At 43.1% G+C, this 11892-nt stretch overlaps 1 protein-coding gene across 1 annotated transcript; it reads right to left on the reverse strand.

The window, feature by feature from the left end:
- Positions 1-9235: 9235 nt before the first annotated feature.
- Positions 9236-9946, reverse strand: LOC122404027. Its single transcript, XM_043407878.1, has one exon. It carries the CDS (start codon positions 9944-9946, stop codon positions 9236-9238), a length of 711 nt encoding a protein of 236 aa, XP_043263813.1.
- Positions 9947-11892: the final 1946 nt, after the last annotated feature.

Here is an 11892-nt window from a genome sequence, read left to right on the forward strand (position 1 = left end):
ACTGTATTCTATCGCGCCGCAATTAGACACCGTATGAATGTAATTAAACGACACTGTAGTCGCACATTGCGCCCGGAATGCATTCACTCGTTAGATCCGCGGTAACTCCGGCAAGTAGCCGTGTCGCTTATCGCGAAATTAATTTAGTTCGCGTGACACAGTGCGACAGCAGTCGCGCGCCTCTCGTTACCGCGTTACGGATTCCAACATTGCGTTCCCCTCGAAATAGCACGGTTGTTGCAACGACGAACGTGCACGCGTCGCGACAAATTGGGGGTGAAAAAACACACATATTCGATCCCAAAAGGCTTCCAACGCAACAATAAAAACGTCTTCGTTCGACCAGCGCTCGTTCGCGTACGCAAATTGGAACCTTCCTGAAGTTTTGTTCCCTCAAGAAATTTCTCTGCTTTCTTCTCCCGAGTCTCGGTGAGCCAGGACCACGGGCAGCAAACTTTTGATGTAGTTGAAGTTTTACGGATGTTTAACACGTTTCCTTGCATCCCTGCTTTTAAATAACTCCTCTACCACGAGGCTACATTTTGTATACTAAATAGTAGTGCATTCGAGATGGGGAGATTCTTAATTAGGGGAGACAGAAGCCGTAATAGAGAGCTCGAGTGTTTTCCAGGATGTTTAATTCTCGTTTGTATTGTCACGATGGAAGAATTTAATTTACCTGTTCAAAGACACATCATTCTTTGAAATCAAACTTGAGCTTGAGATTGAGACCTTTATAATGTGGGATTGGGAGGTTTGACGTAAACAAGCTAATATGTAATCGTAATTTATTATATAATATACACGCTACGCTGCTCTTTACAGTGCTCTTCCTCGCTCGGTTTCCTGATCTACTCTGCCCGTTCTTCCCTTCGGACACCCTCAACCCCAGTCGCTTTCCCACTCTCTCCCTCTCTCACTCTCATACTGCAACGCTAACGGTACGAAAGCAGACGGGTACGGTTTTGCAAGGCCATCCCGGGCCCAAAGAGGCCCGGTCGTAAACCGCTAGCGGCCGCTTGCACGTCACATCCCACAATAACGACTTTGTGGTGTTATATTATTATTTCTTTAATTCTTCAATTTTTAAATTGTTAAATTACGATTGTGTCACTCGTGTCGTAGGGTTGAGGTGTCAGTCTTATTTATTCCACCCACATGGAACGATGGAAACAAGTTAGGTAGATTCCGTGTCGACGATTACGTTGCAAGAGTTGTATTGGCTGAGCGCCCCAACAGTCTGACAGGGGGTGAATCGCGAGGGAAGAAATGGGGTGAATTCATTCGTGCTGCTTGCACCGCGGACCGGTTGGGGTTGATTGCAATGGCAGCAACATGAATGACTGGAGAGATGCACATGTCACCGCTAAGCATTTATTAGCGAATGCTTGGCGAGGCGGTGCGCCAGAATGGTCTGGTATTCTCGTACGCCACGAAGAAAGGTCTTGATTAATGGCGTCGTTTTGTCCGGGTACTTATTAGGAACAGCTAACGTGGCTAACTCTGACACGACATCCAGTCGCCGGACGAACCCTCATCCGATGTGCAACGACCCAAATAATCTCGGAACAGCGTACACAAAATACTTCGTTCGATCCTAACGGACGAGCAAACAAATCTTTTAAACGTTGCTGGCGAATAAATATATCAACCTCTTTAGAGGCGAATTAATTTGCCTGAAAATTATGATGTTGATATTGTTTAATTATGAATAAATAACATGCACGATTTCGTGTCGTTTCAACGAGCTATTCACTAACAGATCTGTCAGAGACACGTTGCAGTCAAGGGACCATAAAAATCTATTTTTTACGAAGTATTTTAATTTATAATTTCATGTTAATTTACATTTACATGAACAGTAGCATTTTTAATATTTTAATTCCGTTGTGTTTGTCGAACTGCATATAACTGGAGGAACGTGGAATGAAATATTATAAGTAGACTGCGGATATTTATGCATTAATGGGAAATTTAGATTGTCAAAAAACAATAGAATGCATTTAATATGCAAAAATATAACAAAAACTCAAGTAAGATAAGAATTATTGTATTTAGGGGTTGAAAGAACCCTCTACGAAGCTCTTATTTTATTAATTTTATTAATAAATATATGAATTTGCATAAAAATCCGCAGTCTAATTATAAGAAAACCGAACTCATAAATAAATACTCCCGTATCGGATTTAAAATATATGCAAATAGTCTTCGCTCTTGTTGAATTAATCCTGTTCGATATAGCTCAGCTGGTATGATTCAAACTCGAATCTAGTGTTTTATTCACACCTGAAACTTGAGAAGTGGGAGTTAAATTAATGTTTCACGTACAGTAGACATTAGCATACGGTCACACGTGCTAGCAGAAGGTAACGTTAGTTATCATTTGTCAACACGTATTTCTAGTATTACAGGTCGACGTACGGTAATACAAATATCGCGTGATGTAATCGACCATTCATCGATACACGGTAACAAGAGCGTTACGAGCTACATTTGTTACTACAGATTGTTGGAAAAAGTGTAAATAAAACAATAAAATAAAATAATAAAATAGTAATGTGGGATCGGGAAGATAATGACTCCGCTCTGTTCCGTTCCGCACAATTTTATTGTTGCTGTCGTACAACGACGTGACTCGTGGTGCGGGTTACGCTCGACTCTCTGGTACGATCATCGCCACCGTACCAAGAGGCCTTCAAAAACAAAAGACGGTCAGAGACGACGACAACGGCTTTTCGGCTCACGCGGCTCTGGTCGTCTCGTGTGCAACCATCGTCTCGTGTGCAACCATACATTGTAGCGGCTTCGAACGGCTAAGGCGTATGTGGTGCCTTGGCCGCCACACTACCCCCCCTGCCAGTAATTGGCACAATTACGAAAAATTGACCGACTACATTACCACTACCATTTACTCTATTATATAAAATACGTTATCCTAACTAAGATTTACATTACAGTATTTGAACACAGTTGAAAAAAAAAGGAATTTACATGGAGTTTAATATATAATACGTAATACCTAAAAATACATGAAAGTACATAAAAGTGATGGATAAAAATAAATGGTATATGATACTTATTATAATAATGCGCAAGCCTTAAGTACTACCGCGTAATTTGAAATCGCTCGGGAAAACGTACGCGTCTACCTGAACGCGTAACACGTTGCTGTATAACCGGCGCATTGTCAGGTACGTTTGTTTGTGTGACCGGCTGATTTTCTATGCTCACGGGATCCGGTCTGTTTTCTGCTAGCATATAAGCAGGCTTTAGCCTTTCAATTGATATATTTATTTCCTTACCTCTAATGTTTATTGTAAATGTTTTTTCGCCTCGGCGCACTACGGCGTATGGACCTTCATAAGCGGGTTGTAAAATAGTTTTGGCTGAATCTGTTCGGATGAAAACATGTGTTGAACTGCTAAGATCTTTGAAAACGAATGTACGATTAACGGAATGGCGTGATGCATTAGAGGGACTCAATTTAGAAAAATGGTTGCGTAGTCTATTAGTAAAATCGGAAGCATTTTCTGTGCCTTCCGCTGAATGCGAAGACAAGAACTCTCCCGGTAATCTTAATGGCTCGCCATAAACTAATTCCGCTGAGGTAGCGCCGAGGTCTTCTTTCCAGGCGGAACGAATACCGAGTAGAACCGTCGGAAGTATTTCTGTCCACCTGTCGGATCCGTGGCACCTTATAGCCGACTTGAGCTGTCGGTGAAAACGCTCTACCATCCCATTGGCCGCTGGGTGATACGCCGTTGTGCGAAGGCGTGTGGATCCAATTAAATTGTTCAGCGCAAAAAATAATTTGGATTCGAACTGCCTACCCTGATCGGTGGTAATCCGTACGGGAGCACCAAACCGCGCTACCCAACCGTCATAAAAGGTTCGAGCTACGGTTTGGGCCTCCTGATCGACCATGGGGAAGGCTTCCGGCCACCGCGTATATCTGTCTACACAGGTCAGACAATACCTGAAACCTTCGGACACCGGTAAAATTACTATGTCTAAATGAATGTGTTCGAATCGCGCAGAAGGTTTAACAAATGTAGCCAATGGTGCAGTCACATGACGGGAAATTTTTGATCTTTGGCACGGTATACAGCAACGTGTCCACGTGCGAACATCTCTTTTAATCGACGGCCAAACATAACGTTGCGTTATGAGCTTGATCGTCGCGTTAATACCTGGATGTGATAATACATGTAACATATTAAAAACTGCACGTCGGAAAGGAGGGGTGACATAAGGTCTTACATTCTTAGTCGAAATATCGCAAAAAATTTCGGAAGACGTGCCAGGCAACGAGACTTTGCGTAATCGCAGGCTAGATTCGCTATTCAACAACCGCTGCAACTCCTCATCCTGGGCTTGCGATTTTGCCAATTCTTCGAAATTAATCGAGTGGTTAACCGTTTCCACTCTGGACAGTGCATCGGCAACGACGTTGTCTTTACCGGAAATATGTTGAATATCTGTAGAGAATTGCGCAATGTAATCTAGGTATCGGAATTGTCGAGGAGAGCATTTATCTAATTTCTGTTTGAAAGCGAAAGTTATGGGTTTATGGTCTGTAAAAATCGTGAAATGTCTGCCTTCGAGCATATGTTTGAAATGTTTTATTGCTAAATAGATAGAAAGTAGTTCCCGGTCGTAAGCTGAATACTTCTTTTCGGCAGATCCTAATTTCTTAGAAAAGAATGCTAATGGTTGTCGTTCGTTGCCGACGCACTGATGTAAAACAGCTCCTACGGTGTAATCAGAAGCATCGCAGGTAACCGACAATGGAGCGTTGACCGCAGGATGAGAAAGCAGGGTTGCGTTTGCTAAACTATTTTTGGTATTTTCGAAAGCCTGACGCGCTTCCGAAGTCCAGGCTATCGGGGTCTTGCCCTTTAAATTGCCGGCTAGAAGGTCGTTCAAGGGTGCTTGAAAGCGAGCGGCATCTGGGATAAAACGGCGGTAAAAATTAAGCATTCCCAAGTACTGCCTCAAATCCTTCGCGTTTTTCGGAAGGGGAAATGACTTTATGGCTTGTACCTTGCCGGGCAAAGGTTGAGTGCCGCTTTCATTTACCCGATAGCCTAGAAATTTAACTTCTTCCTGTCCGAACGTGCATTTATTCGGATTAACAACAATGCCATAATCTTTTAATCGTTTAAATAATAATTCTAAATGGCGCAGGTGATCGGCTTGGGATTCTGAGGCGACCAAAATGTCGTCTATATACGCGTAACAAAAATCGAAACCGCGTAAAATTTCGTCGATAAAGCGCTGAAATGTTTGCGCGGCATTTCGTAACCCGAACGACATGTACGGGAATTCAAAAAGCCCGAACGGCGTTGTAATGGCCGTTTTTCCGACGTCTTCCGACGCAACCGGAATCTGATTATAAGCTCGGACGAGATCTATTGTGGAAAATACCTTTTTGCCACTCAGTTGTTGCGCAAAATCCTCAATGTGACGCACGGGGTATCGGTCGGGAATTGTCCGTGCGTTTAACGCTCTATAGTCACCGCAAGGCCTCCAAGCTTCTTCGCCCTTCTTCGGAACCATATGAAGGGGTGCTGACCACGCGCTCTTCGAAGGACAAGCGATGCCCATCTTCACCATCGCGTCGAACTCCTTCTGGGCAGCCCTGAGCCGGTCCGGTGCAAGCCGCCGCGGCTTGCTGGAAACGGGTGGTCCAGGGGTTGTCTCGATGTAATGCACCGTTTGGTGCGTAGTCCTCATCGGGGTGCCGCTAGGCCGTGTAAGTTCCGGCATCTGCATCAGGAGCTGGTGGTAAACGGTAGTCCCTGCTACTGTCTTCACCGACGGCGTTTCATCCTCGGCTCGTGTTCCGCGGACCGTTAACGACGTGGTCCGATCGACGAGGCGACGATTGCGGATGTCCACCATAAGATCGAAGTGATCGAGAAAGTCTACCCCGATTATGGGTTTTGTAACATCCGCAACCACGAATCGCCACACGAAATCCCGTCGTAGGCCGAGGTGCAGGTTTAACGACACTGTCCCGTAGGTGTTAATTACACTCCCATTCGCCGCCGCCAGCTGGTACTCCGATCTTTCTCGCAATCCGCCTAGCAGGCGGCGCGGAAAAACGCACAAATCGGCCCCGGTATCCACTAAAAATTCCGTCTTCGAGCTGTTGTCTAAGATGAAGAGGCGGCGTGATGCTGGATTTGTGTCGCTGGCCGCCATCAACGACTCCCCAGGTCGTTTCCCTGATCCGTGGCGTTCCAATTGCACGGTGCAACGCACCTCTGCGCGGCCGGACCGAACCGCCAATGGTACCAGCATTTCCCTTGATGGTCCATTTGTCCTCCCGCGGGCCGCTCTCGCGATCGCGATAGAGATCGTCTGCGGTAGCGCGAGTTTGGATGATTTCGGTGGGTCCACCTGCGACGGGAAGATTGCCCCTGGTCCACCAAGGATTCACGGATGGCAGAAATTTCCTGCCTCAAGGAAAGAGCCAATTGTGACATCTTAATGTTTAACATGGCCTCGATGCTCGGGCCCGGCGGGGGTATTTGGCAGGATGCAGATACGCCCGTAATCGCGGCCTCCGTGACGTGTACCCGCGGTGTCATCGTATCCGCAACAGCGTCTGCCAACTCTGCCACCTTATCCAGCGGGGTGTCCCGCTGCGTGGCTAAAATCACCTGCATATTAGCAGGTAGTCGGCCCATCCAAAGCGTCCGCAATACACCGTCCGAAAAAGCCGTACCGGCCAATCCGCGCAGGTGACGAAGAAATTGGGACGGTTTTCTGTCCCCGATTTCCTCGTGTTCCAATAACCGCCGCGTTTTCTGTTCCTGCGACGCACTAAGCCGGCGAATGAACTCATTTTTTAGCGTCGTGTACGGATCCGCGGCCGGGGGATTCATGATAATGTCTCTTACTTCCGCGGCGTGTCGCGCACTTAACGCGCCGAGAATGTACCCGAATTTCGTGGTCTCCGACGTTACATTGGATACCTCAAAACTTCTCTCTACCATTGAAAACCACATCTCCGGGTCTCCCGGACAAAACTCGGGTATCCGTACAGCGACGCGATCAACTGCCAACGGCACACCCGCGGATGTCCCTGCGTTAACGTTAGGGTCAGTCATTTTACCAGTCTTGGTCACAAAAAAAAATAGTTTCACCGCACACACACACCGCGCTTACTATTTGTCAGACCGTGTCCTTTTCTTATGTCCTTAACACTATACACTTATTTCTCTACCCTAACTAATATTGTCCGTATACGAAAAATGTCCAAATTTTCTTAAAAAAACTTTACTTGCGCGGCGAGATCACGTCGGGGTCACCAATGTGGGATCGGGAAGATAATGACTCCGCTCTGTTCCGTTCCGCACAATTTTATTGTTGCTGTCGTACAACGACGTGACTCGTGGTGCGGGTTACGCTCGACTCTCTGGTACGATCATCGCCACCGTACCAAGAGGCCTTCAAAAACAAAAGACGGTCAGAGACGACGACAACGGCTTTTCGGCTCACGCGGCTCTGGTCGTCTCGTGTGCAACCATCGTCTCGTGTGCAACCATACATTGTAGCGGCTTCGAACGGCTAAGGCGTATGTGGTGCCTTGGCCGCCACAGTAAAATAGTAAAATAGTCAAATAGTCAAATAGTCAAATAGTAAAATAGCAAAATAGCAAAATAGCAAAATAGCAAAATAGTCAAATAGTCAAATAGTCGAATAGTCAAATAATCAAATAATCAAATAGTCAAATAGTAAACTAGTAAAATAGTCAAATATTCAAATAGTCAAATAGTAAAATAATCAAATAATCAAATAATGAAATAATAAAATAATCAAATAATCAAATAATAAAATAATTATACACGTGTTACATAAGGTACATCCAGAGGAAGTAATTACATTTTGACAGATGTATACAGGGTGTTCGGCCACCTCTTGCAAAAATTTTAATGAGCGATAGTAGAGGCCAAAATAAGACGAAAATCAAGTATACTAATTAGTTGATGGAGGCTTCGTTGCAAAGTTATTAACATTTAAAGTTCCGCCTGTAGAATGACAATCCGCTGAACAGCTGGTTCGCGCGGACGGTTGCGGCAGGCGAGTGCTAGTGGTTCTCACGCAGCATGAAAAATTCTGATTACCGACATTATCGACAGCCTTAGATTTTTGTCCACTTATGGGAATGCGAACACCTTACGTTGAATAAGATTCAACCTGTCTTATGAAAATCCAGAAGGGCATATCAAAACTCGTCCGACGAGATTTTCACAGAGAAAGGGTGAATGCCAGTTCCAATACACAATGTTGTGAACAAAAATCACCCACATGCGATTATACACGCCCCACGATTGTCCACAGTGTCCACAAGTATCCACAAATAATCCTTTCAGGCACTAACCACTATGCAATTAAATAAACACGTACCGCGATTATGTTATTCGTGAATGTCTACGTGTACGTGTATCACGATTCTTCCGAGTTACTTACGAATAAAACGGTTATTAATTTTTCAAATACACTTCAATTTAAAAATGTAAACAGGAATTTAATAAGTATTCGCTGATTGTTTATATCACTGTATTTCTTACATGCTACTTAATACATAACTGAAATGTGTCGCGTGAACTAGCTTGACTGATACTGTTTTCCGACTGACTAGCTGGCCGAACACGTGCCGATGCTGCCCTTTGTCTCCGCTGTGTGTGAGAGAGATAAGCGAGGCGAGTGACGTAGAATTGGGGCCTGTTCGGCATATGTTTCTCTGAACCTCGTCGGTCGATGGCACAGTCAGCTGCTAGTATTGTTACATTCTTCGCCGTGAACGTAAATCGATGCGAAAATTTCATTTATCCTGCGATTCCTTTTTACATTTTTAAATTGAAGTGTATTTGAAAAATTAATAACAGTTTTATTCGTAAGTAACTCGGAAGAATCGTGATACACGTACACGTACTGTCCGCCGAAGATATGATGGCTAGGCACGCCGGTTGGCCGTAGCGTCGTAGCGACGCCCGTCCTCACACGTATTATCGCTATTGGCTGGAGCGCTCACTACTACAATTCCATCACGCGACGAAGGACGCGAACGAAACGTACCGAGATAGAGTAGGATAGAACAAGAGTTAGTGACATTGGCGTAACCGCGCGCTCAGAATACTAACCATGAATAGAACAAAAATCTTTCCTTACATTTTACAGTATCATTATCATTTTGTAAAAATTATAAAAATGGTATTCTACCTTACACATCTTCGGAGGAGCTGCTGTTGTCTTCGCTGTCTTCGGAATTATCCAAAATTTGTGATAGTACCTCATCCATGGCATCCTCCAACAAATTGTCTTTTTCCCAATACTTCTTTTCCAAATCTTCTGTGTGGCGACAAAAATTTTCCCACTCACTAACACTTGTCCGATTTACCGCTTCTTCCGCAAGCGCTAGCAATTCATCCACTGCTAAAGTTGACGGATTTCTTTCGCGAATTCTCCGTTTTATTAGTGCCCAGGCCAACTCAATCGGATTTAAATCGCACATGTACGGTGGTAACCGCAGCACGATGTGTCCATGGCATTTCAGCACTTCATCCGCTTTAAATATTTTTTCTGGACCTTTATGTTGTTCTATCAAGTGCACTAATTCATATTTCTTCATGTCTTCGGAATACGGTACGTTATTCCGAAGAAGCCAGTCCATCATATCACTCTTCCTTGCATACTTCGATGGTGGCCTATTCAATTGAATAGAGTGATATGGGGCATTGTCCATCACAATAACACTATTCGGTGCGATATTCGGCAAAAGTTTTTCAGTCATCCACTTTTCAAAATTAATGGCATTCATTTGACCATGATAGTCGCCACTTGTGCTGTTCGCTTTGAACATCAACAGTGCATTGTTGACGAATCCACTCTTCCCACCAGCATGGACAATTATATATCGGTGAGAAGAACTCATATTTTTCACAATACCAAGTGTTTCTTCGCTCTGCCAGCACTTTCCAAAAGACAAGGTATTATCAGCCCATGTCTCATCAATATAAATAATATTTCTGTTTGCCTTTCTATACTGATTAATTGCCTTTAAATATTTCCCTCTCCAGGCAACAATGTTTGGCTTTTCAATTAATATCTTTCTGATATTAACACTTTTTTTCCACGTGTATCCCATGCTCTTTAATAACTGGCGTAACGTGTCTAATTCCCATGGGAAAACAATTTTTTCCCTTATCGCGGCTAACAATTTCGGAGCACTCGGCACAATTTTTTTCTCCACGTAAAACTCGTGGATAATATTTCTAATCACTTTTTTTTCTTCCTCCGATGCAATGGTTATGTCCCTGAATTTTTTCACATTTTTTGGCAGGGTGCGCCGTAGTGGCAAAAATCAAAACCGATATTTTCTGCGTTTTTCACGTGAAAAAGCAACTTATACTCTGAATTTTTGTATTCCCTTTAATGGATAACTATATTCTATGGTTTTAAACAATTCTATGTTGAATAGAACGGCGTATAGAATAGAAAAACAAAAATAAGTCACCAAATTAAAGGTGCTATGTGCGTTATATTCAGAAGCAGCAGCGGTATTTCCAAGAGGTGCGATGGTGCAGTGACTAAGATGCTTGACTGGAGAAATATTTTTAAATATTTTAAATAGATTTTCATTGTTATATAGTTGAAAATTAAAAAAATATATGATTAATAAAAAAAAAAGATGTGCTTCAAACGGGGCACGAACCAGCGTCAAAAAGTTTGCAGAGTATCCACAGTTAAGCATCTCAAGGGTTTGCGACGACCTGAAAGTGTAACAAAAATCGCATGAAAGTCGCCGGAAAATTCCCAATTAGCCTGCACAGTTTACCTGCCAGCCGAGTTTATTATGGGCCCGATTGTTCTGAGCGTCCATCATTATCGCGTAAATTAAACATTTCTCTTGCAGGTATCGACCTACAGTGATAATTTGCCTCCAAACATAGACGACTTATTTATTTGTAACAACCCCTATCCCGCCCATAGACAAACGACACGAACTCCTTTTGTCACAACTCTCTAAAGGATGAATGAATCCGATAAAATAAGCGTTTATAAAATTCTTGAATGAAAAAAAGTGCATATAAATTATGCGAATAAAATCTTTCATATAAATAATTACATACTTATTCTTAAATGTTTGCACAAAGATCTCAAAGCTTATTAATAATTCTTACATTTTTAAATATATTTCATATGAATTATACGTTTATTCGAAAGTAGTATTCATGTTTTGGTCTGTTTATAATTCGTGAAATGTTTGAAGACTATTCTAGACTTCATCAAATGAATGAACTTGCATTATTTAGTAAACAGTAAGTAAAAGCGGTTTCGTCATACAGGGTGTTCGGCCACCCCTAGGAAAAGTTTTAATGGGCGATTTTAGAGGCCAAAATAAGACGAAAATCAAGAATGCCAATTTGTTGATTGAAGCTTCGTTAAAAAGTTATTAACAATTATATTCAAAAATTTCAAATCGTTCTGGAAAAATTATTTTCGATTGCGGGGGTCAATTACAATAATTTTTGGTGAATAGACATACCCCCGTAATCTTGCGCATTTTCGAGAAAAAAATTCAGTACGGGTGGAACTTTAAACATTAATAACTTTTTAACAAAGCCTCCATCAACAAATTGGTATTCTTGATTTTCGTCTTATTTTGGTCTCTAGAATCCCGCATTAAAATTTTCCACAGGGGTGGCCGAACACCCTGTATCTCTCGCAGATATTGAGATCCTACTACTATGTAGCGTGACGTCAGAGCGGGCCTCTATGGTGGGAATAGGGCGGCGCGTAGACCTTCTCTCCTTGCCCTTGCCCCGTTTAGTTTGTAGGTGCCTAGCCAACTCGTTTTCGGCGGACAGTAGACATTTA

The sequence above is a fragment of the Colletes gigas genome, unplaced genomic scaffold (genome assembly GCF_013123115.1).
Source record: "Colletes gigas isolate AHSC1104 unplaced genomic scaffold, ASM1312311v1 Colletes_gigas_Sc00095, whole genome shotgun sequence".
Classification (NCBI taxonomy): domain Eukaryota; kingdom Metazoa; phylum Arthropoda; class Insecta; order Hymenoptera; family Colletidae; genus Colletes; species Colletes gigas.

Excerpts from the sequence above, each read along its gene's own strand:
- LOC122404027 (XM_043407878.1), bottom strand. The coding sequence starts at position 9,946 with ATGAGTTCTTCTCACCGATATATAATTGTCCATGCTGGTGGGAAGAGT.